Raw genomic sequence first — 17,890 nt, 5'->3', positions numbered from 1 at the left:
ATGGTACAAGATCATACGCTTAAGCGATTTTACGATTTTAACGATATTCGATATGTATTAGTATTGTATGAAACTTAAACTATATAACAAACTGCATCTAATTATTTTGTATATATTTGCATCTGTTAACGTACCAAGTAAACAGATAAAAGTATGTACAAGAGACTCCTGTTTTGGGCAAAATAAATTATTTAAAATTTTTAGATATTACTTACAATTTTCACACGATAAAAAATTTAGTAAATATTTTTTTTAGAGGTTTATCAAAATGACAAGCATAAATGTATTTAAACTTTCTAAAATAATATTGAGATTTACTGCACAGTGGTTTTCATCATGATCATCGTCAGCCGATTGAAGCCCATTGCAATGCACAGACTGCCCGCCTTCCGCAGGGAATACACTATTCCCGCGACCTTATTATGTCGTCGGTCAACTTAGTGGAGAAGCTACCAACGCAACTGTTTTATTTTATTATTAAAGGTGTGTAACAGTTAAAAATAAATAACAAACGTGGAAGATCACGTATTATTTCCCCGCTAGAATCTACCATTTAAACCATAACATTTAATGCCATTGTTAAAGAGGCCGGTTCAAGGGCAGACTGCCGGGGTATGCAGCCTAGCTTCCGTCAGCGTTACCGAAGGCTCTCGTCATTGCAAGCGGAATAATCATTAGCCCGGCCGACAGGTTGAGAGATTAGCTCTCATAGAGATGACGCGCGAAGTCGATTGTGATTCTCGGAATGCATGAGTGAATGGGAATACATTTACCGCGTACGCATAAAAGGTTTTTGCTATTCACGAGGCGATTAAGCGTATGCTAAGTAGGCGTCTCAATTCCATGTAATACTTCGTTTTATGCCGTACTGTGATATGGCAGAACTTGGGAATTGTATTCCAAAGCAATAAACATAGTCTGATTATATACATTGATTGAAGTTCAAAAGAATTTAATGGTATAGTCTCTAAGCAAATCGAAAACCTGCAAAACTTTTAAGTGTATCCTAATTGAAAATAAATAAGGAGTATAATACCAGTTCACAATACACCAAATCGCCATTTATTATATTATTGTATTCATCATTAACTTTATAATTCGATTTATCATGAAATTTTTATGAGCTGCACATAGCGCAATGATGAAATGACCGCGGGGGTCCTGAGGTTCTGGAGTATAGACACCACGGACCGGCAAGCGCTGCGGGGACCTTGTAAAGGATATCGAAAGCTGCTGTATGCAGGCTTCGGTAAACGGTCCTTTTAGATATTTATTGGCGGGGGGGGGGGGGGGGCTGAGTCCAGTAGTGGACGTCTAATGACTGTAATTATGATGATTGAATATATCAGTTCAGCCTAACTAACCTTAGTTTACACTGGTGAGAAAAAAAAGAGAATCTAATCATAAGTTACGTTGTCATTAGTTAAAGCATCATTGAATTAAGTTATCGTTCAATAAGTTAGCGTAAGTGAGCCTATAGTTAAAAGGAAATATGTATAGTCGTTTTAGATGATACTTTTTTTGTAAATTAACTTAATTAAAATAGTATGTCGCAAAAAAAAGAAGTCTATTTGACATCGGAAATAAAATTAATTATAAGAAATATTAGTGTCTTAATCAGCTTATTTTTACGTAAATTTGTGCTAGTTCCGTACTACTACAACGTATTAACACGTTGACTTGGATAAGGGAATCGTTGGATGGGTTGGATACGGGAAAGGAGAATATCTGGTAAGTTATAATTCTTCAAAGACCCAAAACCAATCACGTATAAGTTGCGCAATTATTGGTTTTAACAGGAGACCCTCCAATAAACAGCTTTCTTTAAATTTACAACAAAGCTACATTTCATAAGAATACGTTATATCTTCTTATTTTACGATTATTACCTTACCTTGAGTTTTATCTCACGATGTAGGTCAAGTGCACAAAATAATGACGGTGGAAAATATACAAAAAATTGTATTCTTCCTGGATTACAGAAACATTAGTACACAGGATAGGTGTAAAAGACGGATACAGCTTGTTTGTCGGCAATAAGCTTCAAACTTTTTACAACTAATTTCAATCTACATAAAATGACCACGTATTTCAATACGTTATATTATTTTTTTCTATTGCAATGCGATAAGACCAATAGCGATAGGGCTTATTAGAAGGTTCAATGTCACCAAGAGAGCGATGAAGAGGGCTGTGCTAGGAGCTTCGCTATGAGATCGAATTAGAAAAGTAAATGCGGTGTGGGGAGCCCCTGGCTAGTTGAACGAACGTCATAGTAAAGTCGCAGGTTATCACTGAATGCAGGTAGCATAAGACTGGTTATTGGGAAAGATCTATGCCTTGCAGTAGGAATCTATCGGTTGACATGATGATAATGATGAATAACTTCTAGCAGTACAAAGTCCGCGGGGACATATAGTAAACGATAATTGATTTTAATATGTAGTGCTCCAAATTTTGAGAACGGTTTATCTTACTTACAATATAATCATTACGTAATTTATTATTTCTTAAACCAATGTATTTTAGTAAGGGTGTACCATACATTAACTGACAGCAAATGAGCAATACATTTACCCCTTTAAAGGTTTTACACCGATAGCCAATGACCATGTACAATGTACAACAGATGAAAGTAATAACGAGATAACAATGGAAAGAAGAGGATAATTCGAAGTGTGTCATATGTCACAAGACATCGTTGCTCAAAAACGTGGAGTTTCAGCAAAAAGAGCGCCGATTACGCCACGCCCGCGGCTGACAAAACAGCAAGGGATAAAAAAAGAAATCTCCTAAAACGTCATTACGGACGCAGTCCCGGTGTCCCCGAGATATATCTCCCATAGAAAATACTTTAAGCGGAAACCCCACACGCATCAAGACTCCCAACAATAGGGTATCTCTCGCAATCGCGAGTAATAAAGGCAGCGAGCGCCCACATTAAAATCTTATCCCTTTCTTAAATAAAAAATTCACGAAAAAATAAGAGGAAATCTCCCCTATATTATTCAGTGGAAAGCGCTCCCCTTCCCACTCGTGTAGTTACAGTCCAAATCCGAGTAGCGATGGCGAAGAAAGCTCAAAGAAATTCTAACTTTACCATCTACTGTACAAAGTTACAAATGGTGTGCGCATATTTTGCAATCGGGAATGTAAAATAAGCTATATTCAGATAGGGGTAGGGTTCATTTTGGCGTATATTGCAGGAGATTGGTAGTATAGGAAACGGGGCTTAGCCGTTAGTATAGTATTTGAAAATGAGATGCAGCGTGGAAGGCTGAGGGTGGGTACCCTACCCGGGTAGTGGGAGGGGAAGCGGGCCTCTCGAAATTCGAATTACCGGGGCGTGTGTAATGATTTTCCCGGACGGAATTATGCCCGGTATCGGAGACGAATTGGAGACTGGAATTGAACGCTCTTTTTAAGGGTGCACTGCATGGCTATAGAAATCGATAAGGACTTTGCATACTTCCTAAACCGATGCTAATTACATCGTTGAGAAAATTTTAAACTTATTGTATCGCATTTCAGAGGTAACAAGATTTATCGTATACGTCTTCTTGATCAATCCAATTAGGTTATGTTCGCAGAATATTACTTAATATTACTACGGACAATAAACGTTTGATAACCAAAGAAATATTTACTAATTAGTGAATAGAAAAGACCACTACTTAGTGTAAATAACTCTTAAATGAAAATAGCACATTTTTCTTGTAAAAATTATTTATTCTTATTGTGCCATAGTTTATAGAGTTACACGTGTACAGGCTTTAAAGGGCAAATATATATTTCAGCAAAAAGCTTTGACACATATTTCCCACCATCCTGTATAAAGTGATCACATTGATGTATGTAAAATAATCATTTTTTATTGGAATGCGACAGGCCTATAATTTTTGACAGTACAAAATCTGCAGTGAGAGATCAAAAATAAAAAAAATAATATGTAATAATCTGTATTTAGAAGATGATGTTTCCTATTTTATTATCACAATACATTATTTATTATTTCAGAAACCGATTATTTTTGGATAAGGTGTACTATACATTAATGGACAGAAAGTGATCTACACATTCACCGCTTTAAAACTTTTATACTCAACCAACCTGTAGAGTAAGTAAAAATCGGTTCTGTTTATATAATATACTTATGTGTCCATCATTCCAGGTACTATAATTTTTTTCTATAGTCATAATTACTGTAAGGATCGTAGTTGACTATAATAATTGTTTTGTCAGGAAAAAACACTAGGTATAACCCATCACCCTGTATAGAAACAAGACACCAGCGAGCTCCGTCAGAGACCGTCGTGTCCCGACTATCACGCTAAAGATATCCCGGGTCTGCAACGTAATAACAACGCCCATAACGTCTAGATAAACCGTTACACGTACGCTCACCCGCCCGTGGGTGATCACGGAGCTACGTGCCGGTGATAACGCGTGATGATACCACGCCGTACCATATCTTTGCTTTTGTATTCGCAAACCAAACAGCAGACACATTAATATTACTATGTTTAAATACCATTTATGTTTCCATCCGATATAATATATATGTAATAAAAATTAATGTTATGTTTTTAGTTTTTGATACCATACACTTAGAATTATACTCGAATCACAAAAGGTGTTCCTTCGTAAACTTCGTAAACAACTTATCAGTTGTAAAATTGTTTTTTTTTTTCATAAACGACAAAGTTACATCGTCCATATACAAAGGCGCATGCAAAAGCTGCTTTGAAGCTTGAATTAAAAACTTTACTAATGACCACACAAAGTGAACTTAATTAGTTTCCAATAATATTACAAAGACTATATCACTGTCATATTACGTTTGATTCGCATAACAAATGCCCGAATAATAAACTTAGTTTCACCGGCCATAGGCTGTACGAGATTCGATCGAAAAGGCCTTCTACGTAGTTTCATTGTGCACACAAAGCTTTGGATACGTCTGCGTATTTTACTGCTGTTTTATATTGATTCTCGTCTAATTCAATATTAGTAGGAAAATTGGTTGTATTATAGCAACCCATACTTACAGGAATGAGTTGAATTGTTCATGGTTTTAATTTTTACTATTGTTTAATTTTATTACGAAGGTTTAGTTAATTTTCGAACGACTTTTTGTCTTTTTGAACACGCTGGATGCAGGCCGTTTACAGGCCTAAGTCGAGCAGTATATGGTTCTATTGCTGAAATGATGACGATGAATTGTGTTAACAGAGAAGTCATAGTATTACTATTCATAAAACTTTTCCGACATTAAGCTTTAATTAAAATCATTACAAATGTTTTCAAACAAAAAAAAGATTAAATTTTAGAAAAATAATCTGAATGGGTTGCTTAAATAGTGTATGTAATTAACGAACATTAACAAAGTTCAATGAACTCAAAGGCAACGGATCAGAGGGCGCCCCCCGAGGCCGAACAAACTACTTTAGAGTTGAGAGATGCAAGTTTACGTCAATTCCGCAGCACCCTTGACACTGATGCCGGCTTTGCGTCAGATAGCCCATTTACCTCATTAGCTACCTTTGATACCTTACAGAGCAGGATTTTCCATTGTACCCCCGGTCTATTGGAAAGTTTTAAAAACGTTCTGACAATGTTAGTAGTTTTAAAACAAAATGTTATGCAGTCCAGAGTTAGCTGTTAAGTTTATACAGGATGGTTTATTGTAAGCTTAGAAACTTTTAGTGGTTAATGTATAAGCTTACACATTTGCTGTCAATTAATGTATGGTTACATCCTATTAAAAAATCAATGGTTTCAGAAATAATAAATAACACAATGATAATATAATAAAGAAAAAGCGTTTTAAAAATTTGGATTACTACATATTAAAATTAATTATTATTTACTATATGTAAAAGCTTTAAAGCTAACTAACAAATTATGGTTCACATTTCTAGACTTCAATAAACATTCATTATTCATTTGAATCGTAATTAAATAATATTATTATTTTTTTAAAATTCTCCACACTTTATTAATGTATATGATTTTAAAAACAATGAGTATAAAATTATTTTAAATATTGTACTAGTCAAGACGGGAATATAAATTTGTATACGAAAATGACATTTTGTTAGCGTTACGGAAATGCGGTCATTTTGTTTTTGGAAAGAAATAAAGCATTCGATCCCCGAGTCCCGCGTCGGAGCGAAAGCAAGCGACCCCGAAATTGCCGTCCGCATTCACCCAGACAAAAGCTCTGAAACACACCCTGCGAGCAAAAAGAAAAGCGTTTTCATCCCATCCCCTCCTTTAAATTTCCCGCCCCAGAGCGGGGGCGGCGACCGTAGGGGTGGCTTCCGTACAACAGAGAGCAAACTTTAAGTCGCGTAGAAAAGAATGAGACAGGCGTATGTCCACCTGTTGCGTCAAAGGTTCATATTTTCGCCGTAGGTTCTTTTTTCGTTTCTTATTTCTTTCTAAAGGATTTGAATGGCGAAGCCCGTGCATGCGTACTCGCTAGCTTAGGGTTAGGTATCGAACGGGTATTAAGGCTACGATAGCGCGTTCGATTTTAAACAACACAGTTTTTCGTCTACCCCATTTGCATTTTATTCCATCACTGTACGGCTCATAAAATACATTTTTATTGACGTAAACATTTCAAGTATCGGGGGCACTTTAATATGTCGATACTAATAAGAAACGCTTTTTAATGCTTACGCTCGCGTTTAAAAATATAAACTTTACAATCCACTAATGGATACATAAATTTATAGTAAATTTTCATTCGTTACGTAGAATCGATCGGAAATTGTCGCTACACATTCAAAGACAGTAAAATGTATAAACTTATTCATGGAAATAAATTCTAAACGTAAACCTTCAACTTTTTCGTGTTTATCTATCTTATTGTAAATTTATAGTTTTTGGTGTTGTTTAAATAATATATACAATTCAGAAAAAACTTATTATTTTTTACGGTGTACCCAATAAAAAGCAATTTTAAATAAACGACACGAATTCAAATTTTCTTTTTTTTAAATGTTAAAAACATAAGTCTTAACATTCTTAAGCTCTAAATGCTTAAAGATTTTGACACTAATAACACGGTGGATTTTATATTCCATTCATATTATTATGGTAATGTCTATTGATTGATTTGACTTCTGCAAATTTTGTGTCAATTTTTTTAATAATATAATTAGTCAAAAATCGTCAATATGTATAAATAATATGAGGAAGGTCTATGTCCAGTAGTTTTACGGGGGAAATAATGATGTTGATGAATTGTTAATGTTTATTAGTAAATTATCTATTTTAATTTTTTCGTTTCATATATTGTAGTCATTTTGAATTGATGATTTAAAATCTTAATTTAATTTACCTTTTTATTTACAAATCGCATTTGTTATTATTTATTTAATGAAGAATTCGTTGTATTGCTGTATCCATTTATAACGATGGTGTTCATTGTCCTTATTTTTATGTTATGTGTTTGAATACAATACAATAAATAAACAATTCTTTTTTTTATGTCAACTATATTTAAAATATGTTTCCATCAACGCACTAGTACTTATATAAACGCACATTGACTGAATTGTGATGTAAGTTTTGAAGTATTTTTTTACGAGGCTATAGTTAAAAGGTCACACCACCGTACAAGCATCAAGTCTAATAGCAACGCTCGCCGCAACAAAAACTACTGTTTTAAATTAAAAAAAATTTCGCTTTTGATTATATTGCAATTTTATACGTAAGCTTTCATAGAAATCTGTGTGGATACTGTCGTTCTGTTATATGCTAAAAATAACAGGCAAGTTTAAAAATAAACGTGAAACAATGTTCGATTTTTTATTACTTGGAGACAACTGTTTAAGGAGCTTCAGTGTTAGCTTTAAAAGTCAATATTACAATATTATAAAAAAAATTGTTTTATAATTTAAAACTATATTTCGAATAGTAAAAAAGGTAACATTACAGAATAAAATGGCCAAAGAAAGACGTGTGATATGGAGATTCCTCCACGCGTTCGGATGCAGGATGAAGACAGAAATAAAAACTGTTTGGGTAACCATTTCCGGCGGGTCCGGAGTTCGGAGACGGCACAACACGTGGTGCGGTTATTACGAAGAAATAATGAAATAAAAATAGCCCGCGGACTATTAAAATACCGTGAAGACCATCCACCATATAAATAAATATGGACATGAAGGACATCGTAAAATGAAAATAAATTAAAATGTTTAGGCACATACACAATTGTTATATACATTTACGAACAGATATGTTCATATTTTATATACGGGATGACAGGTGTAAAAGCTTTAAAAGAGTGAATATATAGTTCATTTGTCAGCAGAAAGCTTTATTGCTTTAACAACTATTTCCAATCATCCTATATAAAGTGATCACTCTATATATGGTACATTAATAATTTTTTTTTACTGAAATGCGACATACCAATAATTAATTTTAATATGTAATCAAATCCGGATTACGAAAACACCTTTTGCATTGATCTTTAAATAGGCTTTGTTTTAACCCACCTAAAGCTGTTACATTTATTAACAATCACCCTATGCATACATAGTATTTATTATTATAAACATATTAAATGCATCACTGATATACAAATGGACAAATAAATGCATATGTTAATTTAATGTTTATTGCTTTTATACTATCAATGCCTAATTGCAATGAATTTGCTAAAAATAATTGAGTCATTTCAATTAATTGATACGTAATATTTACATCTTGTAGCACTTTTATTATTATTATTTATATCCAGATAAGCTAATACGGAAATTAATTTTACAAACATTTTAATTACATAATTGTTTTTTACTTATTAGTTTAGATGTAAGGACGGAGTACGTATATCTCTTAAGAGCTCTACAGCAGCGTCCTGGTATTTAGTAATTTATCGATACCTTCACATGTCTGTTTAATTTACACTACCTATAATTGGATTGACACATTTATGAAAAGATAGTAACTAAGAAGTATGCAAGAACGTAATATCTTGCAATTATTAATATAAAGACTCGTCTTCATTAAGTAACTTTACTTTTACAGTACAATTTTTAAAATAAAAAAAATTGTACTAAGGGTTTCCACACTGTAAATCACGTCATAGAAGACATCATTACCAAGATGTGCTGTCACATCTTGGGTTTGATGGTTTCGCGTCCAAACAATTTCAATATTAATTAAATATGTAATTTTATATTCTTTTAAAAAATACGTTTATAGGTGAGTTTCTTTCGTCTATGTAAAGTATGAGGCATTTATTATCCTAACAAGTGTAATTAACTTGGTTTCATTTTTAATTGTTTACTATAATTGTCTATAAAATAATAGAGAAGTAAATTAACGCACACAAACTAGTGTAGAATTGTACCTAGGCGTGACGTATTTAAAAGTGCATAATCGGCATGTTCCACAGTCGGACACATCAGATAATTGCGATTAGATAAGATATGTATAAGTGTTTGATACGTGCGACAGATATTACTTTAAGATACGATTTATTTACTCTGTCGTAAATGTAACAATTTCATTTGTATAAGATTTTTTACATCAGTAAATCTTCACTGAATAATAGGCATGTTTACAAGGGGACGTGTAAACAAACATTAAAGAAAATTTTACAAATTGATTTAACGATAAACAAATATTTATTAATGAAACAATTCTAAATGCACTGAGATAATACAAAAATAGATAGTGATCTGATTTTCATAAGAAAATTATTTTATGACCTTATATATTGCACGTTATTAACCGAATATCAACTCCAATTAATTCCACTGTAAAGACACAGGCCTTTTTTGGATAGAGGTTAAAAATAATAACCCACTTCGTTTCTCTTTATAAAAAGTATTTAAATCTATAAATATCACATACCATTTTTTTTCAACAATTATACCTTTACAAGAGTAATTAGGTAATTAAGGTAACATATGTATATTTCAAAAAGTCCTCAATATCGGGATAGATGTAGAATTGATGTTACATTCTAACATTTTTTACTCTTCTTCTGAATTTTCTGAATACTTATTGTAATGTATACTGACAGTTTCACCCTCTGTTTGATAAAAAAATTTGAATTGTTTATAAAACATTTATAATTAAAGGTCTAATGTTCAAAAAAAGGTTATGTAATTATTATACAGACAACGTAATAAAACACGCTGTATTAGGAATGATGGAATGACCACCTTGACAGATCAATAGTCGTACTAGAACTATGTTCATTGTGTTTTTGGTTATATGAAGACAGCTGAAAATAGCTGTAGACTATTTAGCAGTATCAAATGCATTTAAATTTATATTCGTTTTGGTCTCAAACATTCAGCACCAATGTTAACATAACAATCGTCGTAGTTACGAAATGTCGACTCGAGAAATATTCAAGGCACTCGGAGACGTTTAACAATTTGCTCAATAAAATAAATTAAAAGTTTTTAACGCCTACCAACGAACACATATTTACTAAGTATATTTAAACAAACATAGTCCTATTGTAAAATACATTGGATAGGAAATAACTCTCTACTAAGGATTGTGATTATTCTGGACAATATCCAGCACAATATGTTATGCAATCTGTAGCGATCTTCGGCGGCGTGTATTACTTCAGCTGCTGTGGTATCGTGCATGGTTTTGACATGATCAGATCTTGTGGTCGACGTGTGTTCTCTATTTGTTGATCAAAAGCCGTATAATTGGAAGCCGTAAATATTATTAGCAAGTAACGATAGCAAGTCAAACTCTATGTAGTACCATATTATTTATAAGAAGGTATATCTTAGATAATCTCAGCAGCCATTTAAACTGAAACACTGTAACAATTTTTTATAGTTGAAACAAACGATGTTAAACCTAGAAGACATCATTGAATAGAAATCAATCTACCTTTAACTGTACAAGCATAATAACATTACGTAAGTAGCAAGACTCCAAAAACTCAGGATTTCACAATTTGTAAGCTATTATTAAATTAATTAAAAAAAATTAAAGACTTACCATAGAGACGGGCAGAGGATGGGCACCGCCATTAGGATAAGGGTACGGTGTTACGAGGTAGCCCATGTTGAAACTTGCAGCTGGATGCGGTTCGAATTTACCTGTTGATAAACATTTTCACTTTAATATACTGAACATGTAATAAATATTTTAATCAGTATAAATCAAACAATAAAACAATCATTCATCCTATAAAAAGAGTGCGTGCTGCTATTGATGACTGGACTCAACATTTAAATGACGGTATTGCAACCAACGGTGACCGCTTCTAAAAAGCTTTATATTTTTTATGTTACATACAATAAGTTGTAGATACATATAATGTTGTTTTACTTAGTAACATAATTTAGAACAAGACAAAGTATATGTACATCTCGTATTAATAGAATTTATCTTATATAAGATTACATAAAGTAGCGCCGAGTGCTGAGCGCGCGATTGCCGCTAAGGGTTTAGTATTGCATAAAAATCGCGTTAAAAACACTCGTTCGAAAGCTTTAAAGCTGATATATGATAAATAAGTATATTGCATTATATGAGTGTTCAAATAAACAACTCTCGTGTTAATAAAGTCCATAATGTGACGATTGGTGAAATAATTGAAGCAATTTGAAACGATTATCTTGCAACAAAGTTTCAATATGGAAATAATCATATACGCTAATATTTCATTACCTATCAAGTGTTAAAGAGTTCTCGGAACACGAGGATAATTGTACATATATTAAGATTCAAAGATTGTTTATGAGGTGTGTAATCATTGATGAAAATAAAAATATAAATTTATTTCTTTCAAATCCTCCACACCTTTTTACTCACGCAATTTTACAATTCCTTCAACAACATTGTGTCTTATAACTTTATTAACAAAGAAATTAATTTATTTTTAGATATATTGTTTAATTACATGTGGTTTTAAATAAGCAGTTCTGTAAAAATGCCAAAGCGTAAATTTCTCTTCTCAAAACAATATTTAGTATCTAAACGAAAAAGAAAATTCAGTTAATATGTTAAAAACGTAAAACAGGATTTTTTAAATTTCATATATCTGTAATGTTGCTATGCTATTATTATCAGCTAATATGCTGATAATATACGCTAAAGTCCCTGAAGAGCCTCAGCTTGAGATGCTGTATATTACTTTATTACCGGATTGGAAGTCACATAGCAGTTTTTACTTAACAGTGTTTGTTCACTGTTCAACTAAATCCGAATATTTGTTACTAAAATAATATAATAGTAATTTCTTAAAGCTATTTTTAAATATAAAAATACAAAGTAGCTACTATTAAAAAGTACTCGGTTTAATTAAGAACCTCCTATTTTGGAGGCAGCCATAACGAAGCCTGTAGCACATAACACAACCATGAAAGTAAATGAATGCAGACCTAGGCTAGGCAAGGGGTGGGTATCTGACGAGCAAATTACACCGAGACGAGAGTCGTTTGGCGTAATTGTTCACGACTGTACTCCGCGATGGTCCGCCTCGGTGAGTTCCTCAAGTGCGCATTGTCTCCAATTTCGCTGACTTGGATGTTATTGGAATGTTTTAAACTATTCATATTAAATACGACGAATTCAGTAGTTTGTGTTCTCGGTATTGAATTGAAACCAAATAAATTGATTAGAATTGTTTTGACGATAAACAAAATTCTGTAACTGTAATTATCGAAATGATATTTGTAACTTATTGAGAAAATTTAAAATATTTTAAATATGATATATTATGGCAGCCGTGATTTTGGGGAAACTGACGGTTAGTTATAGGCCTGGATGAGCATGTGGCTTAAATCTTTTTTAGCATTCAGTTTCGTACTTTTTAAAAATTACCCTAGAGTCGACTACGGTCTGCACTATCACATTTGTGATTTTTAATAATTATAACCAATCATAATTCGCTATAAGTAACCAATGCATACTATATGAATAGTTAGGGACTTTCGTCTCGACTTTTTGTATAATTTTAGACTCATATGGCTTTTTATGACGAACTGTCACCGGTGGACTATTAACATTTACAAATTCCTCGGGTTTGAGCGGGCCTGGCCTCGTTTGGTAGCAAAGCTTGAGGACTCGATGACTCTCAGGAGCCTCGATTCGATCCCCTACATATTATTTTACTACTGGATTGAGAACTATGGCAGTTTTCATAGAACTGAGGGAACTGGGTTACTAAAAATTTGAATCAAAATATATTTTAAATTTGAATGAACACGTTTTAATCAATCCTCGAAGTTCCACTTTTATGGTGTATTATTTAAACAACCACGACATTATATCTTTGTATCAAAGATTTTCTTTAACAAAGTTACATATTTGTTTCAAATCTCAGTAAACTATCTATGCATTGATTGGATATATATATCCTTTGCAATTTATTTATGTAGCGATTTATTATCATTGCTACAATTAAAAATGAATAGGCCGTAATATATAGATATTAAGTTTATTTTAAGCAATCATTATTTAGTTTCCGTAAAAATGAATAAAACTTTATGATCTGTGTAGTAACTTTAAAAGTTTGATATAAATATATACCATTTAAACTACTTTATAACCACTCAACGATATTTACGTTACACCTAAAAATAAATTACTCACGGACAGTTCGAAACTTCCTCACTAGAGCTCACTCACTCGAGATTATGAGGCAATCGATAAATTAGATAAAATTTATATTAATGTATTTATTATTCGTATTTACCATGGTCACTGAAAATAGTCCCGAAAGCTATAAAGTTACCAATAAATGAACTATATATTCAACACTTTTTAATATTATATTTTTTATAGGATTGCGGCGGATCAATAACTTCCGGTAGAACAAAGTCTGCAGAGACGGACAGTAAACAATAATTCATTTTAGCTAAAAAAGCTTTTTCTATGACATCACTCCATTATCTATTACTTCTAAAACCGTAGATTTTTAGATAGGGGGTACCATACATTCATTAAAAGCAAACGAAGTATGTATTCAAACCTTTTAAGCTTTTACAACTATTTCCATTTAACCTGTGTAAACAAATTAATTGAAAGAATTTATATTACATACATTTACAGTTAATTTTAAAACAAAAAGTACTGAATTTACATTAGAGTTTTGAGATAATTAGGTGTCTACTTTTGGAATCTTCACTCCTCCCCCAAAAGTCGCCCCGATGACCGGTCTTGCGTTGCCCGCAACCTTGACTATGTTGTCGGTCAACTTAGTAGAAGGGCTATCCAAGCCGTGTGTACTGGCTCGTGGACGACACTTAAGAATTACGATATCAATATTAAGTACATTTGAACCGTAAATAAAACATTGCGTATCGCTCACAAAAAGCGCCGACCTTATTTTTCTTAATTAAGATTTGTAAACATGATTTAAGATTCTACTATTACGCGCAATAAACAAAAGTAAAGTACGCGGAGTGCTTATACAATTCGTCAGCAATTCAACGACGGGAGTAGAATTACTATAACGAGCATTCCCGGCATCACTTATCTAACACTAATGACCGCCTCTACTTTATTTCAGTTATTATGCGATGCGGTCCGTAATGAACGGACCGAGAATTGAATGTTTAATGTTAAACCGACAGAAAGAACTGTTATAACGTACTAGCAATTATGGCATGATAATACCAATTAAATAGGGCGTTTGGTTTATGTTAATTCAATATAATAAAAAATAATTCAGACTTTGAGTCTGATTAGTTTTTCAAATGAAAATATCTTCATTCAATTAGGTATTTAAAAGTACTTTTAAATAATGAATTATATTTAAAATTATATCAAGTTCAGTATGATTAGCTACCACGGGCTCAGAATTATTATCTGCTTTGAAGAACCGGAAACTAAACAGTTGTTCTTTTAGAATGAAATTTAACGACGATAGATATATGTTATAGTATCAATCCTGCAAAAGAGTAAACTAATCAAGTTCTACCAAACATTTCGTTTAACTAAAAACTCTTGAATAGTATAAAAAAAATGTGTTATCATTTTCGTAACATCGTAACCTTTATTTAACCCTACATATAAGGTTAAATAAAAGCATGGGCCGTTAGAGAAAATATTTGATCGTCTGTCGATTATTATTATTATCGTTACATTATAAAGTTTACGCACGTCAAAAGTATTGATTTTTTATAAACTTAATTGGTGTAAACTACTCCTTCTATGTACTGATATGTTTAGCTTTAAAGAAGTGAACTTTTAGCATTTGTTAGAAAAAGAAACAGAAGCTTCTACACCCATTCTAATCACACTGTTTAAAGTAATCACCAGGATTTTTTTTTGTATTGGAATGAGACAAACCACCATATTTTTAGACACTACAAATTTTACAAGGACAGATAGTAAACATTAATACACATGTAGTAATCAGAATTTCGAATACATTTATTTTGGAACAGGGTGTACTATGCATTAATTTGCAATAAACGAGCTATTAATTCAATCTTTTAAAGCTTATAAGACTAATATAATGAAAGTAAATATAACAAACAAGCTTAAAGATTTTTATGAAATAGGTTATTTTTATTTACATTAGTTTTATGCAAAGAGGCCGTGACTGTACCTTCACGATGATACGTGTACTTACATTTTCCCTACAAGCACGATTCATTAACAAGTCACAAGCTCCCATGTTAGGTTTTCGTGCATAATTGTACTAATGATCTCAATTAGTGCATCGTTAATTTTGTACATTTCAATTTACAGATGTTCAAGTGAAACGACGATGAATATAATTTATTAAAAGACGTTAGTTTTTTGCAAATTATAAAAGGTAAAACAATAAAATTAAAAATTAAAGGTAAAAACAGCCGCATTAGGAAATATTGTGGCCACTGATAAGACAAGTGTACAATTAGGGAAACAGACACTTCTGGTGACGTGCATATGTTTATACGAATTCGTAGGGCGGGGAGGCATTGAAATTGTCACATAAAAACCGTGGCAGCGTCGAGCAGACCATTCATTGTTTTATACTGAAAATAATAATACGATAATATGAGATGAATAATGTTCCTCTAAAGGTAAATATACATACAACATACCTAGACCATTGCAAAGCGGTTATACTAGCATGTTGGCTCTTAAAAAAATTGTTGTCTTCATTATTTTGATTTATATGCAAAATCCCTGTTAGGTATTACAAGAAAGTTTGATAGGACCATCACTGTATCTCATAGTAACCAGTTGACATTAATAACTTAAAAGCAATACATTCGTCGAGGTCAACACGTTATTTATTATTAGCATTGCGTTTCTGGTAGCATTGTAACTAAGATCGGAGGCTTCTGAAATATCGGCTTAGACGTTACATATTTAACCATTTCATGGAGGGAATAGGTTCAAAGGCTTCGAGCAGGTCGAATTTAGTTTCAATGCAGATGGGGATATTGTAAGATCTCTAGGTAACACATATCCGACATAACATATCTTCGTCTAGGACAAATACCAAGGCATACTGCTTAGATATATGAAGTTGAATAAAGTAAAAAGTAGTGTGATAATCATCGTCACTTTCTATTATCCAATTTAATTACAAATAAGTTTGCAAGCCACGGTAAAGATGCTGGCCGCTTTCAACCGATCTTATTAGAAATCAATGAAGGAGGCCTCGGTTATTCTACTATATTGAACTCTAGCGTATGCTTTCAGCCAAAATAATCGGAAGAAAAAACCAAGTACATTGTTAACTTCGGGAACTGTAACCACAGAGCTCCTCACTTCTACAATACGAGCACGATAGCTGATCGTATAAGACTTTATCATAAAGATAAAACCTTTATTCAATTTATTCCGATATTATATGGATAATTAATGATAATATTTGTAGTGTTTGTTCCCAGAAATAGAGTTTCACTTGACGCGGGTTAGCGTATTTGTTAATAATGTTGATAACGCGGCCTTCAAGTTCCGAACCACTTAATAAATGCACATTTTGTATTGAATAGTTCATCATCGTGTTTAGAAGTGTCAACGTCATACACGCTGAATGCGAGGTTTCCTTTGTCGCAAAGGTTTTATCTATCAAATTATCGTTCTTATTTAAACAATTCAATTTGATATTCTTTGTTGTATACACTATGAAATATATACATAGTTTCATAATAGTACAGAAAAATGTACAATGGGCAGCATTACACACAATCACATTCTGTGATGATAAAAGCCCTTGGCTTATAAGGTTGTGATATACTCGTCTGTCTATAATTAATTACGTGTGCTTAATGCACTTGGATCGTACATAGATGATAGATTTTCAAATGAGTGATTTCCACTTATGTACTGATTCGTCACAATACTTCTGAAACCATAAACCTAATAGACTTGTAATTTGCTAGGAAAATTTCACTCTTCGGGTAGAGTTTAGCACAGAAAAGTTGTTACGAAAGCATTCATTAAAAAATTCACATTTTCAAACTTAAGTTGTTATAAATATAAAACTTGGCTGGAATAATTTTTTGTGGTATATGAATAATGTTAATATTCGAAAACAAGAGCGCCAGGTTGCTACGTTTCTACTGTCATTTGCAAGCACATGCAAAGTACAATGTACAGTATTAAAATTATTTACTGTTTGCTATCTGCCCCTGCATATTTGATACTACCAGAACCCGGTGGCTTTATAATAATAAAAAAATATTAAAGTAACATATTTAACCCTTAATTAGGCGCATTAAGAAAATCACTCAATTAGGCGCATGGGGTCTTAAATGACCCCAAAAAAACATTGGGAAAGGAGTATCAAAAAGGAATAAAATTTAATGGATTTCTATAGTAATTAATAAAGTTCTTTAATATATTTAACTTTAAGAAACAAATACTATGACATTAAAAATATTTAGAAAAAACTAAAACAGTAAACCTCTCTTTAAACTAATTTTTTTGGCAT

At 32.5% G+C, this 17,890-nt stretch overlaps 1 protein-coding gene across 3 annotated transcripts in view; it reads right to left on the bottom strand.

Moving 5' to 3' along the window:
* The window catches only part of pan (pangolin), a 204,652-nt gene that overhangs the window by 80,974 nt on the left and 105,788 nt on the right, over window positions 1–17,890 (bottom strand). For all 3 annotated transcript variants that reach the window (XM_068768720.1, XM_068768722.1, XM_068768721.1), the window contains exon 4: window positions 11,002–11,102. In XM_068768720.1, coding sequence (XP_068624821.1) covers window positions 11,002–11,102 — 101 coding nt within the window. The remainder of the gene's footprint in view (window positions 1–11,001; window positions 11,103–17,890) is intronic.

Source organism: Battus philenor, unplaced genomic scaffold, assembly GCF_028537555.1.
Source record: "Battus philenor isolate CCGP_79_NKW_IND1 unplaced genomic scaffold, ilBatPhil1.0.hap1 SCAF_26, whole genome shotgun sequence".
NCBI lineage: Eukaryota > Metazoa > Arthropoda > Insecta > Lepidoptera > Papilionidae > Battus > Battus philenor.
The sequence above is the reverse complement of the archived record's forward strand: the minus strand, read 5'-3'. Positions and strand labels throughout refer to the sequence as shown.